The 20111-nt window shown below is 55.6% G+C and overlaps 9 protein-coding genes across 9 annotated transcripts; 4 read left to right on the top strand and 5 right to left on the bottom strand.

Annotated features, from left to right (window-relative positions):
• Positions 1 to 193: 193 nt before the first annotated feature.
• SCP_1900450 (hypothetical protein) lies at positions 194 to 2149 on the bottom strand (the record flags this gene model as incomplete). The annotated part of the gene is made up of 4 exons (XM_027765308.1): positions 194 to 1076; positions 1136 to 1470; positions 1537 to 1596; positions 1658 to 2149. 4 exons carry the CDS (start codon positions 2147 to 2149, stop codon positions 194 to 196), a joined length of 1770 nt encoding a protein of 589 aa, XP_027621109.1.
• Positions 2150 to 3692: 1543 nt separating this feature from the next.
• On the bottom strand, positions 3693 to 5147 carry SCP_1900440 (hypothetical protein; the record flags this gene model as incomplete). The annotated part of the gene is made up of 9 exons (XM_027765307.1): positions 3693 to 3736; positions 3797 to 3967; positions 4065 to 4354; positions 4406 to 4445; positions 4492 to 4510; positions 4598 to 4635; positions 4692 to 4731; positions 4797 to 4872; positions 4927 to 5147. 9 exons carry the CDS (start codon positions 5145 to 5147, stop codon positions 3693 to 3695), a joined length of 939 nt encoding a protein of 312 aa, XP_027621108.1.
• Positions 5148 to 5624: 477 nt separating this feature from the next.
• On the bottom strand, positions 5625 to 7402 carry SCP_1900430 (hypothetical protein; the record flags this gene model as incomplete). Its single annotated transcript, XM_027765306.1, has 2 exons — positions 5625 to 7304; positions 7364 to 7402. 2 exons carry the CDS (start codon positions 7400 to 7402, stop codon positions 5625 to 5627), a joined length of 1719 nt encoding a protein of 572 aa, XP_027621107.1.
• A 1734-nt stretch (positions 7403 to 9136) lies between these two features.
• Positions 9137 to 9712, top strand: SCP_1900420 (hypothetical protein; the record flags this gene model as incomplete). The annotated part of the gene is made up of 2 exons (XM_027765305.1): positions 9137 to 9147; positions 9268 to 9712. The coding sequence occupies 2 exons, from the start codon at positions 9137 to 9139 to the stop codon at positions 9710 to 9712; spliced, it is 456 nt and encodes a 151-aa protein (XP_027621106.1).
• An 827-nt stretch (positions 9713 to 10539) lies between these two features.
• SCP_1900410 (hypothetical protein) lies at positions 10540 to 11521 on the bottom strand (the record flags this gene model as incomplete). The annotated part of the gene is made up of 5 exons (XM_027765304.1): positions 10540 to 10909; positions 10975 to 11075; positions 11133 to 11298; positions 11351 to 11445; positions 11498 to 11521. 5 exons carry the CDS (start codon positions 11519 to 11521, stop codon positions 10540 to 10542), a joined length of 756 nt encoding a protein of 251 aa, XP_027621105.1.
• A 2731-nt stretch (positions 11522 to 14252) lies between these two features.
• Positions 14253 to 17488, bottom strand: SCP_1900400 (hypothetical protein; the record flags this gene model as incomplete). Its single annotated transcript, XM_027765303.1, has 3 exons — positions 14253 to 14319; positions 14385 to 15287; positions 15348 to 17488. 3 exons carry the CDS (start codon positions 17486 to 17488, stop codon positions 14253 to 14255), a joined length of 3111 nt encoding a protein of 1036 aa, XP_027621104.1.
• Positions 17489 to 18377: 889 nt separating this feature from the next.
• On the top strand, positions 18378 to 18848 carry SCP_1900390 (hypothetical protein; the record flags this gene model as incomplete). The annotated part of the gene is made up of 1 exon (XM_027765302.1): positions 18378 to 18848. The coding sequence occupies one exon, from the start codon at positions 18378 to 18380 to the stop codon at positions 18846 to 18848; it is 471 nt and encodes a 156-aa protein (XP_027621103.1).
• A 224-nt stretch (positions 18849 to 19072) lies between these two features.
• Positions 19073 to 19324, top strand: SCP_1900380 (hypothetical protein; the record flags this gene model as incomplete). The annotated part of the gene is made up of 1 exon (XM_027765301.1): positions 19073 to 19324. The coding sequence occupies one exon, from the start codon at positions 19073 to 19075 to the stop codon at positions 19322 to 19324; it is 252 nt and encodes an 83-aa protein (XP_027621102.1).
• A 342-nt stretch (positions 19325 to 19666) lies between these two features.
• On the top strand, positions 19667 to 20089 carry SCP_1900370 (hypothetical protein; the record flags this gene model as incomplete). Its single annotated transcript, XM_027765300.1, has 1 exon — positions 19667 to 20089. One exon carries the CDS (start codon positions 19667 to 19669, stop codon positions 20087 to 20089), a length of 423 nt encoding a protein of 140 aa, XP_027621101.1.
• Positions 20090 to 20111: the final 22 nt, after the last annotated feature.

Raw genomic sequence — 20111 nt, 5'->3', positions numbered from 1 at the left:
TGTTCCCGAGGATGCGTCTCTCGCGGAAGTAATGGTCTTGACTGCGTTCATGCTATATATATTTGACTAGTGCATCTCAGACACACCCTACTATGTTACGTATACAGTGCGAGTGGAGAGTAGCTACGAACAAGAACATCGACAACACGATCTATCTACACCGAAAGCATGTGAGCATTACAGCGAATCAAACCTAAGGGAGAGAGTATTGTTGCGTGTAAAACACGATCTGCGCCAGGTTCTCGTCTTGCGGTACGATACAAGACATCTGATGACCGTACGGAACCATGAACACAAACCGCCACTTGTCAACCTCAGGCACTCCCCCACGTCCGGCAAAAAAGTGGAGGAGTCCAAGGTCGACGTGTTCCTCCGCCGCCATGGTGAGTCGGAAAATGTACAGAAAGCCGTTCCTAATACAGAAAGAATGGAATAGTTGTTGCCCGTTATCGAGCGAGAGGTATTGTGTGTCGCGTTCCAGATCTTTGAGGTCCTCATCAACATAGAAACGCTCTTTGTACGATAGCGAGAACCAGTGGCTGAATGAGGATGTAGTGCTGTCCAGACGGAAGCTCCTGGAATTCTTCTCCCGTCGGCGCATCTCAGACAAGTAGATGCTCGGAGATGAGAATTTGAGGGCCTTTCTAGCGTGAACATCCCAGAGGAGAGCATCAAGAGAATGCGCATCGGGGAGGGTCGTAAAGAACTTGTAAGCCTGGACATCATCTTTCTGAGAAAGATGACCGTTGAAAGCAGAAATGGCAGCAAGCCTACGGGCGACATATCGCGTAATAAGCGGTAGGCTCATCTCGCTCTCCACATCGTTGCGTTCAGCACGGCTGACCACTACCAGATTGAGCGGCAGCGACTTGTCCACGTGCAGCGCACCGGATTCGATCAAGCAGGATGGGGGATTCCAAGACGACCTGCCTGAAAGTGTGCGCTCGAGATGCGCCTTGTAGCGCTCGAAGTCCTTCGGGCGTAAGGGAAGATCGACGCATAGCCTTGGAAGGGGACCGAGAAGATCAAACGCTTCGTCGACGCTCTTAAGATCGACGGATCCCTGCGCCAGTGCACTGCACAAGGCCAGTCAATATCAGATTATCAGAACGGCGAGATATACCAAAGAACGTACGCTTGATGGATCTCCCATCTGGTCCACGGGTTCATAGTAACCAGAATTTGAGACGCACTCTCGAGTACACACTCCCAACGTTGCTCGGATGGGAACGTCGCGAAGACCACGAAAAGTGCCGCTTCGCGCCTCACGAGGGAGCGCGGAAGCCCATCCGGAGCTATGTCCGAATCTACGAGCGCCCACACGTTGGCGTCGAAGTACCGGTAAAATTTGGTGTCACAGAACTCGTAAACACCTTCTTGCACGAAAAGGATATTCTCCTTGCCTCGATGAAGGATCGTTGCCTTCCGACCGGCAAGGCGCCTTATCAGGGCATAAAGCGTCCAAATGCTCTTTCATGAATATGTCAAACGCCTCTCAGAACAAGGTGGTGCCGCAACCGAACATGACGAACTCACCGACGCCCGGGTGACCCATGAGGATCCCGACTGCCGGAAGTCCCGGCGGCCCATTCGCACCTGTGAGCTCAAGACGGCGTTTCTCGAGACAGTTGAAGAGCCGGATGTAGTCTGCGCGAACGAAGAGCCTCAGAATGAGGTTAGGGACACCAATGTCGAGGACACGACAGCCCGGGATGCGATCGTCCTGTTCTGCAGCGGATGGCGAGTCCCCAGCTCTGTTCGAAGCAGGTACCGCCGCGGCCCCTTCCTGAACCTCCGTGACCTCGAACTGAGAAGTATTCCCCCAAAACTTGTTCCAAAGTTGAGAGTACGGATCCTTCGGATTGAGCCTCCTGAAATCCTTTGAGAACTCGTCTCCGTCGATCCATGCAAATGCAGATGGGATCGATATCGTCTGTGTTGGCGATGCTTCAAGCGGGGATGAACACGACGAAATGACTTCAAAATCGGACGTATCGAGCAGCATTTCGACAGGGATGGTCATTCGTCGGTGGAGGACGTCGAGGCGTAAGGAAAGGGCGTGGAGTACGTGCTGTCGAAGGACGTCTGGACTGCGGTCGGCGATTTGCGGTGCTGCCTCGAGGTCAGTGTTCTCGACATGTGCCAGCATCGCGTTCTGGAGAGGGATAACGATAGTGGTCAAAGCTATACATATTACCGCACAGGAGTGCAACGGGCATCTTGAAGAGCCCGGTTGACGGCCAGCAACTTCAGCGCAAACCGACCGCTTTGAAATGCGAGTAAGCTGCACGTAAGCACCATTCAAGAATAGTAGTCCAATGCAAGGACACGGGGGGATCTTAAGCCCATTCGTCCACTACCCAATGCACCTGTAAATGGGTAAATATTGAGCTCATGTCCGACCATCTCAGAAACACCTATGCACCTTTTTGCTTGATCCCAAGCGATTCTTAAGAGCGCCCTAAACTGAGCATCTGCACTTCGATGTTCCCTTCGTCGATTTGGTGAGTTTTTGTGTAACTGCGGTGACTCGGTGTCCCCTCGCGCAGTGACGCGATACCAGACCAGCTGACAAGATAGAACTACCGGAGATGAATTCCGAATCAAGGCGGGAACCACAGCTGACACGTCATATCCAAGAAACAGACGGTGAATGGGAAACGGAAGACGTCTCTCTCAGGTGAAATTAAAACGCAAGGTGATACAAGCTAGACCAAATTGTCGATGCTGGAATTTCATGCAGAATCAAGCCCCGCTGCTGCACAGTGAACTCGAGAAGGCATAAGCGAGCTCGTAGATATATCCACGTCCCCGCGCGACGTCGGTGTGTGCATGCAAGGCGATGCCGCATTAATCAAGACTCGATATGAACGCATGGATACTCCGGTTCGTCAGCCACGAGAACTCGGATATGAAATCTGCAAAACGATGCGATGTCCCAATCTGGATAATATTGGAGTGGTTACGTGTTCAGAGGCTCTCGAATTTGCCGCATTGCACTCGCTTTGCGGCCCACGCCCTGCAGACGGATAATTGACAACGCTCCCAGAGACAGACGACGCACTCCGCGAGTTCAAAGCAACGCGTCACAAGTATTTCCACCCTTGCAAGGTGCAGGAACTTCAGACGCGTGGGCTGTGTCAATAGTTCGGATAAGCGACCGACAGCACTGCCAATGAGTAGGCGTCCACGTCCGACGACCGGATGCAGGGTATCCAGTGGGAGGGATCTGCATACACGTAGTCGCAGAATCGGTGCGATATCGACATCAGATGACTTTGAACCCATGGCCAGGGACAACGTAAGACAGAACGTGGCGTATGCTGTGCGACAGGTCATACGTTCATAGTTAGCAGATTTATGATTTCCCTCTTGCCCTGGAACAAAGAAGGGAATATACGCAGAATAAAATGTGGCAGCAACTGACAAGCCAATAGGCGAACAGCTCGTGGGTAGCCTACGTGTCCCATTTCAGCATCACCTGCTGCATCCCATGCGAGCGAGCCAACATATAATAACACTGCAGCCAGAGCCGTTTGCACTAAATAGGACGGATTCACCCATTACCGGGTAATATAACCCACGATTCAACCAAAGCACGAACATCACCCAGCGTTCGTCCACAGCTCAACGCAGATCACCGTCCATCCTGCCCCCGCCCCCACCCATCTTCCACACCGCACCTCGGTGTCCTAGTACCCATAGTACCGCTTCCCCCTGCGCGGGCCATGATAATCTGCAAGCAGCCCGGGTCAGTCCAACCCCCATCGCACCCATCCGCGCAAAAAACACGCACAAGAGCTGGTATCCCGCACCGGGCTGACGCCCGCCACACTCCCGAGGTTGAGGTATCCCTCCGAGCGGCCCACCCCGCCCGAGGCCGACCCGGACGCGGCGGCGGCAGCGGGCTCGACCCACCTGGCGCGGCAGAACACACAGGTGACGCCCCCGCGCGCCGCGCGGGCCCCTACCCAAAAAATTCACAACAGCCATCAGTCTCGCGCACGCACACGCTGCGAGAGAAAAGAAGGGGGGGGGGGGGGGGGGGAGGGGGGTTTACGCACACTGCTGGAAACACTCGCGGTGCAGCCCGTTCCCGCACGTCTCGCAGAACGCGAGCGTCCCCTGCGCCGCGCCGTGCATGTTCTCGTAGCACACCGGGCAGTCGTCCTCCGGGCCCGGGATGCGCTTCTTCTCTGCTGCTGCTGCTGCGGCGGCGGCGGGCGCCGGGGGTGTGGGCAGCGCTTTGCCCGTGGCGCGCGCGTAGGCTTCGCGGATGCGCGCGTTCGCGGTGGCGGTGGGCGCTGGGGGGGCGTGCGCGAAGATGTCTTCGAGCTCCGAGGTCAGGAGGGCTCTGGGGGTCCCGGTGAGTGGCGTGGGGCATGTGGCGTGAACGGAGACGCACTTTTGGTACCAGTGGCCCGATGCCTGGGTTACTTGGAGAACTGGGGAGGGTTAGTGCAGACTATCGGCGAGGGGATGCGGGTTTACCTTTGAGAAAAATGAAGAGCTACGGCGGGTGTGTGTGTGTGTGTGTGTCAGTGAGAGGAGGACGGGCGCGCGGGATCGGTGGGGGGGGGGGGGGGGGGACACGCACGATGTGTTTGCAGTGGTTGCCCTTCTGCGCGTCGGGGCCTGGACGAGAATGAGACGAGTTGGCAAAAATACGCGTCCGAGAGGACGGGGCTTACAGCTGCACGAAGGCTTCTTGCCGATAACGACGGTATACACCTGCAACACACGCGTCGTCAGCAACGCCGCGACGCGCAAGCTGCACGGGTGGGTGGGGGGCTCACGTTTCCCGTCGAGCCCAGCACGCTGAACTCCTCCCGCAACGCCTCGCCGGCTCTCCTCCGGTCGATCATGAAGAACCTGCGCGTCGCAAGGGTGAGCGGCGTCGCGACTCTGCCGTGGCCACACACGCACCGCTGGGACATGACCCTCGCTACGCGTTCCAAAATGGCCTTGGGGCACTTCCGCTTGAAGATCGCGCCTCGTTTCTCCGCGTTCTTCTTTTGCCGCTTCGCGGTGGGTGGCTTTGCGGGTGCTTCGACGACGTGGGGATTAGACGAAGAGCCTGGGACGGGAACTGTGGGTGACCAGTCGGAATGGTCGTCGTCTGCAGCTTTCCGTTTTCTGACGCCCATGTTGGAAACGATAGTGCGAGTACTTGAGAGAATGAGAGGACGAGTACTGGCGTTTTGAAGGATCAACTTGAAATGCGGCACGTGCCTCTCACCTGTCAACTCCGCGCGTCTGCTGCCGGTGCTGTGTGGTGATCATACCGCACACCTGTATTGACGATCTACAGTCCGCAACTGCCGCGTCCTGCCCGGTAGGTAAGGCAGAAATAAATCGCAGTATATACCTCTCCCCGGACCAGTTTAACCATTGATAATTATGGCCCGTTCGGCATCAAAACATTTTTATTCTCCCAAAACGGCCCCGCAGCTTGGTTACTGAACATAAGTGCTCGCGAGTGACCTCGCCAGAAAAGGAAGGTCCACTAGTGTTCGTCCGTGCCCGTTCAGTCACCTCAGGCCTCAGGCCTCAGGAAGAGCAAGCACCTCCAACCGCGAAACAAACAACACGACGTATTCATACATACACGATAAGTACACACATCACACCCCCTCCTGCCCCTCTTCCTCCCCGCCCTCCTCCCGCCCACCCTCCTCGCCCTCCTCGCCCTCGAACCACTCGACGCGCGCCGCGCCCGCGCGCTCGCACTCGACCATGAGCCGCTCGCACTCCTCGTCCCACCACCGCTCGTGCACGTACCACGTGCGCACGGCGCGCCCCCGCGCGCGCATCAGCCGCCGCAGCGCCGCGCCGTCCACGCCCGCGAGCCGGGCGGTCGTCAGCGCCGGGAGGAGCAGCGGCCCTCTTCTTCTTCCTGCTCCTGCTCTTCCTCTCCCTTCTTCTCCTGCTCCTTCTCCTGCTCCTTCGACTTGAACTCCTGCTCCTTCGACTCCTCCTCCGTCGTCGTCGTCGTCGCGCGCGAGGAGCTCGAGCGCCCCGGGGGGCATGCGCGCAAAGGCGGCGTCGAGGTGGCGCACGCGCGGCGCGCCGGCGAGGAGCGCGCGCAGGCTCGGGAGCGTACACTCGAGCGCGGCGATCGAGAGGGTCTCCAGCGCCGGGAAGAGCGGGCCGCGCCCCCCGTGCCCCTCCTCTCCCTTCTCCTCCCCACCGCGCCCCTCCCCCTCCTCATCGTCGGCGTGCCCCTCCTCGTCGTGCTCCTCGTGCTCCTCGTCTTGCTCCTCCCCCTGGTCGTCGTAGGGAAGGGACGGGTCGAGGGGCCCGTCGGAGGGCGGGGGCGGGCGTGCGAGCATGCGGACGAACGGCGTAAAGTCCTGGTCGGAGAGCTCGAGGTGGAGGGTGCGCAGGGCGGGTGCGTCGAGGGTGCGCACGAGGGCGCACAGGTACGGCGGGTCGAGGTCGGTGAGGCGGAGCTCGCGGAGGCGCGGGAGGCGCACGCGGGCGGGGGGGCCCCAGGGCGGGGCGGCGGCGCGCGGGCCGGAGTAGGTGAGGCTGAGGCGCTCGAGGGCGGGGGAGGCGGCGAGCATGGCGTGCCAGCGGTCGAAGGGGATGCGGACGTCGTCGGAGTGGAGGGCGAGCTCGAGGGAGGCGAGGCCGCGGAGGAAGGGGGAGTGGGACCAGGGGAGGTTGACGCCGATGAGGTGCACGTGGCGCAGGGCGGGGAGGCGGCCGGCGAAGACGACGACGGGGGGCGGGCCGATGGCGGTGTAGAGGCGCTCGGAGGTGCCCCAGTCCTCGATGTGCCAGAGGGTGAGGGAGGCGAGGCGCGGGGCGGCGCCGCAGGTGGAGAGGACGTCGCGGGCGGAGCGCTTGCAGGCGAGGTCGCGCACCTTGAGGTAGAGCGAGCGCCAGCGGGCGATGTGCGGGACGACGGTGTCGAAGACGGGGTGGAACTCGTCGCGGAAGAGCAGCCAGCCGGGGACGTACTCGTCCTTGGCGCAGGTGTCGACGAAGATCTGCAGCGGCTGGCTGCCGCTGCGCGAGAGGTACGCGCGGGCGCGGGCGAGGTGGGGCGTGGTGCGGAAGTGGACGAGGGTCCAGAGGGTCGGCGTGCGGAGGGCGACGTCGCGCCAGTGCTGGCAGACGTGCGAGACGAGCACCTCGAAGGTGGGCTCGCCGGGGGGCTGCAGGTCGGGGCTGGGCGCATCCTCTCTCCCCAGCTCGAAGATCCTCGCGAGCAGCTCGACGGGCAGCGCGTACACGCCGGCGTGGGCCATGCTGTGGGCGACGCGGGATGAGAGGTTGAAGATGCGTGGGTGGGCGGGCTGCAGGAGAGAGAGGGAGTCAGCGCAATCGATGGGACGTCAGCGCCGCTGTCACTGACCGCGCAGACCTTGCTCGCGAGACTCTCGGAGGCGTGCATCGCTGCAGGTCAGACTGGGGAATGCGGGGGCTGGCGATGGGCAAGAAGCTGCAGCTGCTTATGGCGGGAACAAAGGAGTGCCGCGGACTCGGCCAGATCCCATCGCCACCACTCCGATCCTCCAATCACATCGCCCCTCATCTCCATATCTAATCGGATCTAGCCTCCACTCCCTCGACCACTCACCACTCTCCAGCTCTAAACGTCTGCCCTCTGTCCACCGATCGCTGGTGTCCCCCCTCCCGGGCCTGCAATAGCTGCGATGGCTCCCCTGTGCCGTCCTTGTGCTCCCTCCCTGCCTCCCTCATAATTAATCCATTCCGTACGTACATCCGCTCTCCATCGTGTACGCCGTCCTCCACTCAGCATCCACTGACTCTTGGGCCCCAGGGCCCACTCCACCATTCCTTTCCGGGTTTCATCTCCCCAGTCGCCGTTCCCTCTCCGCATCTCGCGTTCGCGAAATGCCCCAACGCCCCAACGCGGATAGGATCCCCTGCGTGTTCGGCGCATTCGGCCGACGTGAGTCCCGTACCTTCGCGCCTTCACGGCGCCCCGTGGACGGACATGCGTATGTGCACGCGCCCGAGGTCCATATGCTCGCACTCTGCGACCCTCCTATCGTCACGGCGGCGCCTGTGCGCGTCTAGGTAGCTGTGCGATCCTCCTATCCTTTGCGCGCGACGGTCGGAACGGATTTATGATATCTCTACCACCCACCTATCCCGTCCTCCCCAATCGTCACCCAGGCGCGCCAGCTCACGAAGCCGTGGCGCGTCCCCCCCCCTCCCTTGCCGCGGCCGGTGCTTCTCCCGCAGTGTGCGTGCGCGCCAGCGGTCTTCACTCGGCCACGCGTTGCGACATCTTCAAAAGCTTCAGTCCCGACGTGGCCTCTCCGGCTTTTCTCCGCGACAGCCCCAGCTCGAATCGCTGCTGCGACCGCGCTCTCGCATCTCGTCCTTGCGCGGAGAGGAGCGAGTCGCGCCCCCCCCCCCCCCCCCGCGCTTGCATGAACTGCACCAGTGCCAGAGCGGCGCTCGCGGCCTCTCCGGGCGCTCGGGGACCGCTAACGATAGGCTGCGACGAGTCCTTGTAATGTACGGCAGCGTCCCGTCCGCGCGCGCTCTCGGATGGCGGGCGTTCTGCAGAAACCGCGACGCTCGTTTCTCGCCCTTTTTTTCGGTGGGGCGAACGCGCTCGTGCCCAAAACGGAACTGCATAGTCTTCCGCCGTAGGTCTTCGGGGAACGCCCCCCACCCCCACCCCCCCCCCCCCCCCCCACATCTAAATCTGTCCCAGTCAGGCTCCGGCATCGCTCGTTTCGCGCGCGCTCGGTGCGCCGCCCTGTACCTCACCGCGCGGTCGCACGCACGTGCACAGATCCGTCCTTTTTGTCCCGTTTTTCTAACGGATTGACGACTCCCACCTATATATTCCTACCACCTTCCGAATCGGCACGCAGGCGCTCCAGCCGCGTCCCCCCCTCCCTTGCTGCTGCAAAATGCCCCGTGCGAGCAGCCCCCGTCCTCCCCCGGCTGCGCCTGAACAGTGTCCGGTGCTCCCGGGCGCGGGTGTGCGCGCAGTCGTTCCCTGCAGTGCCGTGGCTCACCCGTATACGCTTTTGCTCCGACGACACCGAATCGCTGCCGACACCCTTCCCTTGCGTCGTCGCTTTTCGCTCTCGTCATATGGCTCATGAACGGACCAACCAGGGCCCGTCGAAGCGGGGGCGACATGCACTCAAGGTGCGCGAATGGTCTCCACTTCCTCCTCCCCCCGGGAGTCTCTTTCTCGAGGCCGTGCCTAAGAGCTGTCTGGCTGTACTCCGAACGTATACGTATATACTCATGGTATTAACTCTGCAGACAGCCACGCGTTCTCGCACCTCCCTTCCCACCCGAATCCGCAATGCAGTTCAAAGCTCTTGCTGCCCTTCTCTACAGTTCTTTAGCATTTCGGACTGTCACCGTGCTCGGGCTAGGCGCAGCCAGGAGCCTGCCGCACACAGATATCACTTACCCCGACTACGACGCGATCATCGTCTGCAGTGGCCTGAACTGCACCGGGCTCTGCGACTCCGTCTCAATGGGCAGTCTCAATACGTGCTATAACATGTCTTCCATCAACTACCTCGGAGAGTACAAGTCTATCATGGCGTACATCTGCCCTGGCTGCAACTACACTTTCCCGATCTACATGGCCACTGCTGGGTGCATGGGTGCGCCAGTGCAGCTCCAGCTGAATGTGCGTTATAACACTTCGTACGGCGGCGAACTCGAGTATTATCAGACATATTATACCTCGGGTTGAATGTAAGCGAATTTACTGTGCGCGCCAATGTGGGCCCTCTAACAATTTTTGTGTATAAAGGGCAGCAGAGTACTGGAGCCTCGTGAGCCGCGGAATGCTGTGTCGGTGCTGGTGCATCGGATTCGCATAGATTCACAATTAATCCACCTATTTTCAATTACAGCTACACTTCGCGGGCGATGAAGACATCGCCAATGTCGATATTTCTTTCCTCTTGCTCCTCTCAGCTTCAGAACAGGGATATACAACCTCTGCGATGTCGCCGTGATGGCCGTTTTACTTAGTATCTCCAATGTGTACATTCAATCCTTCAGAATCCCTTATGCAATGGCATGTCTCCTCTGCCTCTTTCTTCCCTCCTTGCTGAGTCCTGATCTGCCGTGTGCTTCACAAATCCTTATTCGCATCATTTGATGTCCCTAGATGTGTCCTACTACCGGCGTGCATTCCAGATGCCATCAAGTAACTGCGTGGGTTGAATGCATGGAAGGCTCCTCTCACAATCGGGAATTACCAAAACTACGTAATGCAGGTCCACGTCGATGCGGACATGAAACCATCGAACCATTCTCAGTGTGTCTCCTCGTTGCAATATGCAAAGCTTGGATTTCCACAGCCCGTGAAACCGAGTGCGCTCGGTGCATGCATACCGAGAGCACAGCTCGTGAATTCACATCCCTGATCGGTAGGCCGTGCACGTACACACACCAAGTCCGATTTCCGCAGTGAGACAGATATGAATGACAAGAGGTGGGTTTACTGGTAGTCCCACAAACCTGGATTTCCTGAAGGAAAGCACTAGCCTTAAGAAGCGAGATTCGTTTATATTATGCCACAGCGAGATATCCATCTCCACTACCTATGTAGCCCCCAACTGGGAACGGAGGAGGGAGGAAAATGGACATGCGGTTTGCACACCGGCTTACCAGAAGATGCAGATGTTTTTTTACCTCTGTGTTCCGCTTGCGGCTCGTCCCCCCTGGAATGCTCTGTAGTACGGCAGACAATGCGGGCATACGTTTGGGTGTTGGCGCCCTGCCGACCCATGCACGGAACAGGCGAGTGAGCGCAGCATCCGCGTGGGGCGACCGGCCAGCAACGATGGCCGATATCTTCTGCTCGAGCGCGGGGAGGATGCCGCTGCCAATGCAGTTGTCACAGAAGGACTCGACTTGTGTCTCCAACAGTTCCGGATACCTGTTCGCACACATTGTAAGTTCGATACGGGTGCACCAACCATAAAAGGCATGAGAGCGACACACCAGGAAGTGAATTGTGAAAATAGCTCATCTAGGATGTTCTCCGAGGACAGTTTCATCCGGAGATCATTGGCAGCCAGGATCTTGAGCGCATCCATACCAAGCTAAGAGTGTCGATTTATCCCATGTTCGTTCTCATGAGGCGACAACAGAGAACTCACCTTATCGGCGAGACGGTACATGGACTTGGGCGAACACAATACCGGCCGCTGTGGATACTCAGAGCGGTAGCGCTCCCGCTCGACCATGCGCCGGCGTGTGCCCTGTGAGCGCAAGGGCGCGAAGCCGATCTGCCCAGTGTAGATGTAGAACACAAGCCATTGCCAACTGCAGGGAATAGTCGTGAATTCTGAATATGTATGAAGCAATGTGCACGTACGTGGTGTGTGCGCCATCCTTGACTAAGATGGTACGGACGGACTGGCCGGTGGTCGACACGATCAGCGCAGCATCTTTTTCAGAATTGATGGAACTCTGCAACCTATGAATTAAGAGCCTGAAGGGTAACTTTGCAAGGCCGACTTACGACAGCTGGTGAAGATTCTCCCATGGGCGTCTCGCATGAGGGCACGGGAGATTTTGCGCTCGTTCTTTCATCCGCGTCTTCCTCATCATCGAGATCACTGTGTCTGAATTATAGTCGTATGTGTCGATGATTGACTGGTTATCGGGGAAGCCATTATCCCTTCTGTTCGCATTTCCCTCGGAAAATCCTCCAGCTAACACTGTAGAGAAGCGGAAAACAGAGTCAAAAATGGGTGTAACAAGTCTGCCGACACCAAAGGACTCACGACCATGAAAATACGGAGATGCAGCTTTCAGAATCGTGCTGTTTGCATACAAGGCACGCGGGGCTCCCACTTTCCCTGACCGCGCATGCTGCGTGAAGAGATAGAACCTGACGTCAGCGAACTCGCCATCCACAAGTGACCCGGCGAGGGCAGATTCGAGGTGCAGCGGATGGGAGGTTCCTGCTACAGTCTGAGCTGGAGATGAGCATCTGCGAGAAATCATAGCAGACCACTGTTCGCTGACCTCAGCCATGCGTCTTCAATGTCTACAAGTAAACCGATTGAGAGGGATAGATGCCAAGACTAAATGATGGTACGGACGAAAGTGTGGTCGAGCAGACATATAGCGAAAAACTCACCCCATACAGTCGCTTCCGAGTCTCTTTTTCCCGATGTGGAAGATGGGGCTCGTGGCATCGATCAGTGACACAAGTGTCGTGATGACACGCCTCATCATTTGTCAATGGAGGGTGAATGAGTGTTGAACCATAACGGTCAATCCGCAATTCCGCATCAAGTGTTGAATCACCCACCTTCTCTGGAGACAACAACAACAATGACCATCATACATTAGAACAACTGCTAGTTTCGTCATGAGAATATGTATATTCCAAATTGCAAATGTAAGACAGAACGAGTCAAAGCAGATCGACACGGTGCTTCAGCTTCTCGCTATAGTATGCCACTTGCCTATCTCGGCAAGTCTCCATAAATAAGCCGCTCGGGGTAACTCTTTTCATTGACCCAGGACTGTATTACCAGCCCATCCGGAGCACCAGCGAAGAAGCTACAGAGCGTAGACTAGCTCGCCTGGAGGACATGATCGAACGACTCATCGAGAACCAGACGAGTGCAACAATTTCGAGTCACACAGAGTGGGCTGATCTCTCTTACACAGGAGCCACCCTCCAAGACTCAATACATGCCCCGGGACGCGAGGGACAACGGCGATTCCAGTCCCTACCACAAGCACACGCAAAGACGAAAATGAGTGGATGCAGTACCTCTGATGCTGCAGCTCCAGGTCCGACGTACAGGCCCAAGTTCATTCCCCCGGTCAGCCCACTCAAAAGGAACCATGAATCGAGACTTGTTATCACACTCGAGCACCCCTTCCCACCCGGAGAACGAAAAATATCGGTTCGCACACGCGATCAGATCAACACCATACTCACACCCCTGCTCCGACCTAAAGCTTTCGCAGTGAACGGTATGGACTACACGACACAAGGAAATATCATCATTTATGCCGGTGAAGGTATCATGGCTAGCGAGATCGCACCTCACACCGGGGACTTTGTCCATCTCCTGACTACTGGGCGCTGGCGTGCCGAAGCAGACACAAAGTGGTGGAAGGTCCAGCTTACTGGAGTCCTTGTACACAATGAGGGATTTGGAGATGACCAAACCTTCCCCGTTTTCAGCCCTGATGAGATCCTACAGGAATTCTTGTCATACAACGCACAGTTCCGAGAGTCGAAGATGACATGTCCTCCATCAGCAAAACCCAACTTTTACTTAAAAGGGTACTTAAATGACTTAAATGGACTTATGATCCTTATTTAAGGGTATAAGGTCAAAAAGGGGCCTAATGCATATTATATGAGTGTCTGAAATCAGACTTATGGACACTTATTTGAAGACTTATTGCCTTAAATAAGGGTTGTAAGACCGAAAAGTCAAAATAGCTCTGTAAGAAAAAGTTGGGTTTTGCTGATGTCCGAGATGGATGGTATTAGCGCAGCTGATATGAATTCTTCCGAGTGAGTGATTGGGGAAGAGATATAATTACTGGGACCTGCAAGAGGTCCCTCCTTATATACTACACCAGTAGACTAGTCCAGAACATACCACATAGTTCTCGTAGCTACTGTATCCTTCGATGCTGAATAAGATATCGGGGAATATCGCCCGACTACCTGGATGCTCCGGATTGCCTAATAAGGTCATCCCAAAGCCTCCAACACTCCCCCTCAAGCCGGAAGCATCCCAAGTTCCAATGTGAACTTTTGGTGCTTAGGCTTGGGTAGGGCCTTAGTAAATACATCTGCTACCATCTCATCTGTAGGACAGTGGCACAATTGAATAATACCATTTTCCACCTTTTCGCGCACGAAATGATTCTGCACGTCAAAGTGCTTTGACCGCGTGTGATACTGCGGGTTGCGTGCTATCGCGATCGCTGCCTGGTTATCACAATAAATTTCTGTGGGTTCTTCTTGTGCAAACCCAAGTTCTGCCAGTAAGTTTCGCAGCCATATTGCTTGACGTGTCGCGTGCGCGAGTGCTGTATACTCGGCTTCTGTCGAGGATGTTGCCATTGTTGTTTGTTTCTTCGAACTCCATGCTACGGCTCCACCTCCCAAGTAAAAGACATGACCCGAGACTGATTTTCGGTCATGATCTGATGCATAATCCGTGTCCGTATATCCTCCTATTATATTTCCATTCAGCGTGTCCGAATCGTGTTGCGTGTACGTGATGTGCAAGTCACGTGTTCCTGCGAGGTACCGTAGAACGCATTTTGCCGCTGTCCAATGGACAGGTCGTGGGCATGCTGTGTATTTGCTCAGCGTCTGTACAGCATAGGAAATATCTGGCCTTGTTCCCACTGCTGCGTACATCAGCGATCCCACCATCGACGCGTAACCTCCCACCAAACGGTTGTCTGCCTCCTCGTTCTTGTCCTCTACCGTGAGCACCACGTTCGGATCGAGCGGCATCCCTACAGCGTTGGCATTCTCAAACTGGTATCGCTTGAGAATGCTCTCGATGTAGTGCTGTTGCGAGATTTGAAGTGTTCCCGCTTCCCTATCTCGCTCAATTTCAATCCCAACAATTTTCTGCGGCTCACCAAGGTCCGTGACTTCGAAGAGGTCCTGCAGGTCACGCTTGAGCTCCTCCATGAGCTTCGGAGAGTTGGTGAATAACAGTAGGTCATCCACCCATACCGTGATAATCTGAACTTCTCCTTCCTTTCGCTCCCACAGGTATACACATGGATCCGCCTCCAGCCGCTTGTACCCGAGCTCCATCAGCTCGCGATGCAGCTTGCGGTTCCATTTGCACCCGGACTGCTTTAGTCCATAGAGCGTCTTACGGAGTCGACAAATGCGTCCACTTCCATCATCGAAGCCTTCCGGCTGTCGCATATAGATCTCCTCCTGGAGGTCTCCATTCAGGTAAGCTCCCTTGACATCCATCTGGCCTATTTCCCAGTTATTAACTACTGCTAATGCTAGGATGGCCCTGATGGACTCAAGACGAACTACAGGGGCAAAGGTTTCAAGGAAATCCATCCCTGGGATCTGTGAGTACCCCTGTGCCACCAATCTGGCTTTGTACTTGACAACCTGACTCTCCTTGTTGGTTTTCCTCTGGAAGACCCACTTGCAGCCCACAGCATTTCGATATTTTGGTAAGTCTTGTAGCTCCCAAGTCCCCATGCCCTGCAACTGATCATATTCCGCTTTTACAGCCTTTTCCCATTCTGACCATTCCGGAGAGGCTTGGGCCTTCGTGAGGCTTCACAGTTCATCTCCTGCACTCGCCGTTCTGTCGCCCGATGCCAGCGCTGTCGCATACAGCACCTGCGCGATCTCTTTGAAGTCTTCGGGTGTCACAGCGACTTTTGCACTTTCACCCAGTGCATTCTCTTTCAGCACTCCCGGCGGCTCGCGTGACTTCACGGGCTGCGCGTGGGGGTTATCCATCTTTTGATAGTCGTGATCCTGCATGGCGTGGGTCGTACGACAAAGAGGGATCTTCGGGGGTGCAGGCAAGAATGTCGGTCGCTCTCGCATGCTCTCCTGCATCTTGGGAGGTAAGTCTTCCTCCGTAATGTGGTTTCCATCGTGTTTCTTGTTAGACTGATCAGCTTTGACAGGTACTGATGCTGGTTTTGATGCAGATGTGGGAGGCTGCTGCTTGACAGCTCCCTCTGACTCCCCCTCGAGCGGCAGCCTGTCCCCATCATTGAACTGGTGTACAGGGACGTTACTCGCTGGTTTCGGGGCATCTGCAAACACAAAATTTCGTGAGACTCGGATCGAGCATGCACCTGCATCGTAGTAGCGCACGGCCTTCGGGCCATCAGCAAAACCCACGAAGGTGTGCTTCTTCGACTTTGGCTCGAGTTTTGAGAGGTTCTGACCTTCCGTCAGAATCCAGACATCTGATCCGAATTCTCGTAGGTGTGCAACATTGGGTTTATTGCCTGTCCATGCCTCTTCCGGGGTTCTCCCATGCAGTGCCTTCGTCGGCGCTCGATTTTGCAGGTATGCTGCATATGCAACAGCTTCTGCCCAGAGGAAGCTTGGAAGATTCTTTGTGATCAACATCGCGCGTGCAAGCTCGAGCAAGGTTCGGTTAAATTGCTCGGCTACACCATTCTGCGAAGGTGAGTGTGGCGCTGTTGTTTGCAGCTCAATTCCTTTCTCACAGCACCACCCTTTCAGGTTTTTATTGATGTACTCGGACCCATTGTCAACACGCACGATCTTTGGCAGGTGCCCGAAGCGTCGTTCAATAAAGGTGAGGTATTCTTTCAATTTTTCAAAAGCCTCACTTTTATGTTTCATGAACAGGACTTGGCACCTCCGCGTGCAGTCATCTGTGAACGATATGTAGTAACGCGATCCGGCGATCGATACTACACATGCGGGGCCCCAGACGTCACTATGCGTCAACTCGCCTGGCATCTGGAAGCGGTCCTCCGCCTCCTTCGGGTATGCACGACGTGCCTGCTTAGCTTGTACGCAGGCTTCGCACTGCGTGAGTGGCATTGAGTTTTCATCAATGGTAAGTCCTTCTACCATCTTCTCCTTGTATAGCCGTTCTAATCCAGTGATACCCAGATGTCCGTATCTTCGGTGCCATGACTCCCACGAGTCATTATCTTCATGTGCAACATTCATGTGTTCGTTCATCGGCGTCGCGATCTTGGCCCGCATATCGAGCAAGTACAAACGGCCGATTTTCCGGCCTTCAGCGATGGCGTGGCCGCCACTCTCCCGTAGCATTATCCCTCCATCACCACCATCAAAGTGTCCGCCCACCTCGTCCAGACGGGTGAGCGACACTAAGTTATTCGTTGCTTTTGGTGCGTATAACACATCCTTCAGACAGAAGGTAAAAGTCTTATCGCCTATCCTGCTATTGACTTCCACAGTGCCGCGCCCAAGTGCGCGTATGCTCTGGTCACCAATGCCGGTGATCGATGAGGCTTCAAGCGGCATGAATGTCGGCAGCGTGTCCTTCTGACTAGTTGCAGCTAGGTATGCAGATGTGAACTGGTCCCAAGACTCTGGTAACGATGTGATCAGGATCGTTCGAAATTCATCATCCGACACCTTGCTACCCATTGTGTGTAGCTGCTCCTGTGTCCGGTGGAGCTCCGTGATATGCGCCGCAATATCGCTGCCTTCTGTGGCAACTGTGTGGTAGAATTTCCTTCGGTATGCCATTATCCCCAGTTGTCCACTCGCCTCCTTTACTAACTTCAATTGGTTCCACATCTCCACAGCCGTTGTAGCGTCTGTGATGTGTATCATCTGCAAGTCGCTCAACAGCAGCTCGATAACGGTCTGGGCTTTCTGATCGCCCTCGATCCATTTCTTGGTTGCCGCCATCTCTTCCGGTGTTAGTGTCGCTGCATCTACTGGCTTCGGCTTCTCCGATGTCCCATCAACATACTTCAGGACACCGCGCTCCCTTAAGATCGCCATTGTACAGCGCTTCCACGGAAGCCAGTTGTCATCACGAAGTTGTTCGATTCAGAACAAGGACGACAGGCTGTCACGAGATTCAGTAGTACCAGACATTGTAACTACTGATAGTCAGAGTGTGTAATGAGTAAGTAGAGGTTAGTAGGTGTGAATAGAATAAGCTATAAGCTATAAGCTATCGGGGCTCATAACCTATTAGCGCAGCTGATATGAATTCTTCCGAGTGAGTGATTGGGGAAGAGATATAATTACTGGGACCTGCAAGAGGTCCCTCCTTATATACTACACCAGTAGACTAGTCCAGAACATACCACATAGTTCTCGTAGCTACTGTATCCTTCGATGCTGAATAAGATATCGGGGAATATCGCCCGACTACCTGGATGCTCCGGATTGCCTAATAAGGTCATCCCGAAGCCTCCAACAGATGGCCAGCGAGGATGAATTGACAGCCAGACCCTTGGGGGTGAGATCTTCTGTCATCCTCGCATTTGCCTCAGAAGATGATGCACGCCAGCTGCTGGCAGGAGGCGGAGCATATTTGTTTAACAGGTTCAGCAAGGCTAGTATCTATGTCGACATCCCACCACTCCGTCCATGTGAACACTGCTGGAGATATGACCATCCGACACATCATTGCAAGCAACCAGTGGTTTGCTGCTTCTGCGGTGCCAAGCATCATACCTCAGCTCACAAATGCGACATGTGCAATGCCACGACAGACTGCGAGCATCACCCTGCCCACTGCAAGAACTGTGATGGCGCCCATCCAGCAGACTTTAAAGCCTGCCCGTACCGGGTACGATATAAGGCAGAGACCATCAGGAGCGCCCCGAGGATCCTAGGCAGTGTAGGAACACGGCCAGCGCTTTCTAAAAAGAAAAAATGGATGGCGGCCATCCCTAATGCTCCCACAGATGCCCACAGGGCAGTGAACCCAACACCGGCAGAAGCGGCGGCCCGGGAACCTCCTTCACACCCGCAAAGCACTGTAAACAATAGAGAGAGCATCCTGAGACCAGCTCCACCATCTCAGGCGCTGAGGAAGGAGGCCTATGCAGCGACACAGAATGCCCTGCGAGAAGCAGCGGCGAGGAAGGACAAGGAACCCATGAGACAGGTAGTGACAGACCGTAATGACTTTCCATCCACCCCCATCCTCATAACAAATGGCTTCACCGTTCTCACTGAGATACCAACTGAGATCATTGATGCAGATGAGGACACCAACATGGAGGAGCGCCTGCCTCAAGGAGCTCCCCTGCTGTTGAAATCGACAATGTCCTCTCTGGCAGGCTGGAATGCTGCACCTGTGAACCATTTAATAGCGACAGGATCCACGAACCGTGTCTCATGTTAGAGACAACAACACGACCCATCTCCATCATCCAGCTCAACATGAATAGACGTAATGTCACCGCTCACACAGCACTAAATACATTCATTGGGAAGGTCGACATCATTCTTTGTACCGAACCATGGTTTGACAGCATTGGAAATGACCAGCGAGTCACTGCATCGCACGCCCATTGGCAACCCATACTCCCCACTCAAACCCTTACTGGTGAAGCTCGACCACGTGTCATGGCATATGTCTCCAAACGCGATGACTTCTCAGTTACGCTAAGGTCGGACATTGCGCAAGACCTCGACATCCAGGTACTCGAAGTACAACAACATGCTCACCCGCCAACACTGCTAGTCAACATCTACAACCAGTCACCTCTTCACGACGATCATGGAGAATGGACAGCGGAGCGTCTACGACAGATACAATTCCCACTCGACATCCCGATCGTCCTCTCAGGAGACTGGAATTCACACCACCAAATGTGAGAGGACCAGTCACGGGCAGAGTCTGCCCGCAACAACAACCTAGCTGAGTGGTTCCAGGAGGAAGGATGGTTTCTACAGAACAAGCGCAACATACCCACATACCAATCACACGATGGTCGAACACTTTCAACCCTAGATCTCACGTTGGTCAACGGAGCAGCACAGCTGCAGGACACAGTCCACGATTGGTGCGTAGACGACACCCTCTCATGTGGATTGGACCACTATGCACTAAGGTGGAAATTAGACTACGGAGAAGAAACCATTCCTAGCCTTACAGGTGTCAAGTATAACTTCAAGAAAGTGGACCCAGCAGACTGGAAAGAGGCCCTATGGACAGCGATGACAAGGGACCTAGATCCCTGGCAGGCACTGCGACAGCTAGAGGTACCAAGCCCAGAAGTTCTCGATGCAGCAGCAGAGGCGCTCAACGAAGCCCTGATAGCTGCCACAGAAAAGGTAGTACCGAAGAGCGAACCATGCAAGCAGTCAAAGAAATGGTGGTCCAAGGAGCTGACAGCACTCAAGGACTTACTGTCTTCACAGCGGCAGGAGGCACGAGAATGGCTTTCACGGTATCAAGATGAGAATACTCATTGGACAAAGCGGATCAAGGCGACAGCGAATCGACTAGCACGGGAGATCAAGAAAGCGAAACGAGAATGGGTCGAGATGACACTGCAGGAGGCTACATCCAAGAACGTGTGGGACGTGAACAAATGGACGAAAGGGACTCGTCAATACCCATCGCCAGCAATCCAGTGAGGGGCAGGCTCACCACTGGCAA

Source organism: Sparassis crispa, assembly GCF_003851025.1.
Source record: "Sparassis crispa DNA, contig_000018F, whole genome shotgun sequence".
Taxonomy (NCBI): Eukaryota; Fungi; Basidiomycota; class Agaricomycetes; order Polyporales; family Sparassidaceae; genus Sparassis; species Sparassis crispa.
This window is presented reverse-complemented; position numbering and strand designations above follow the sequence as displayed.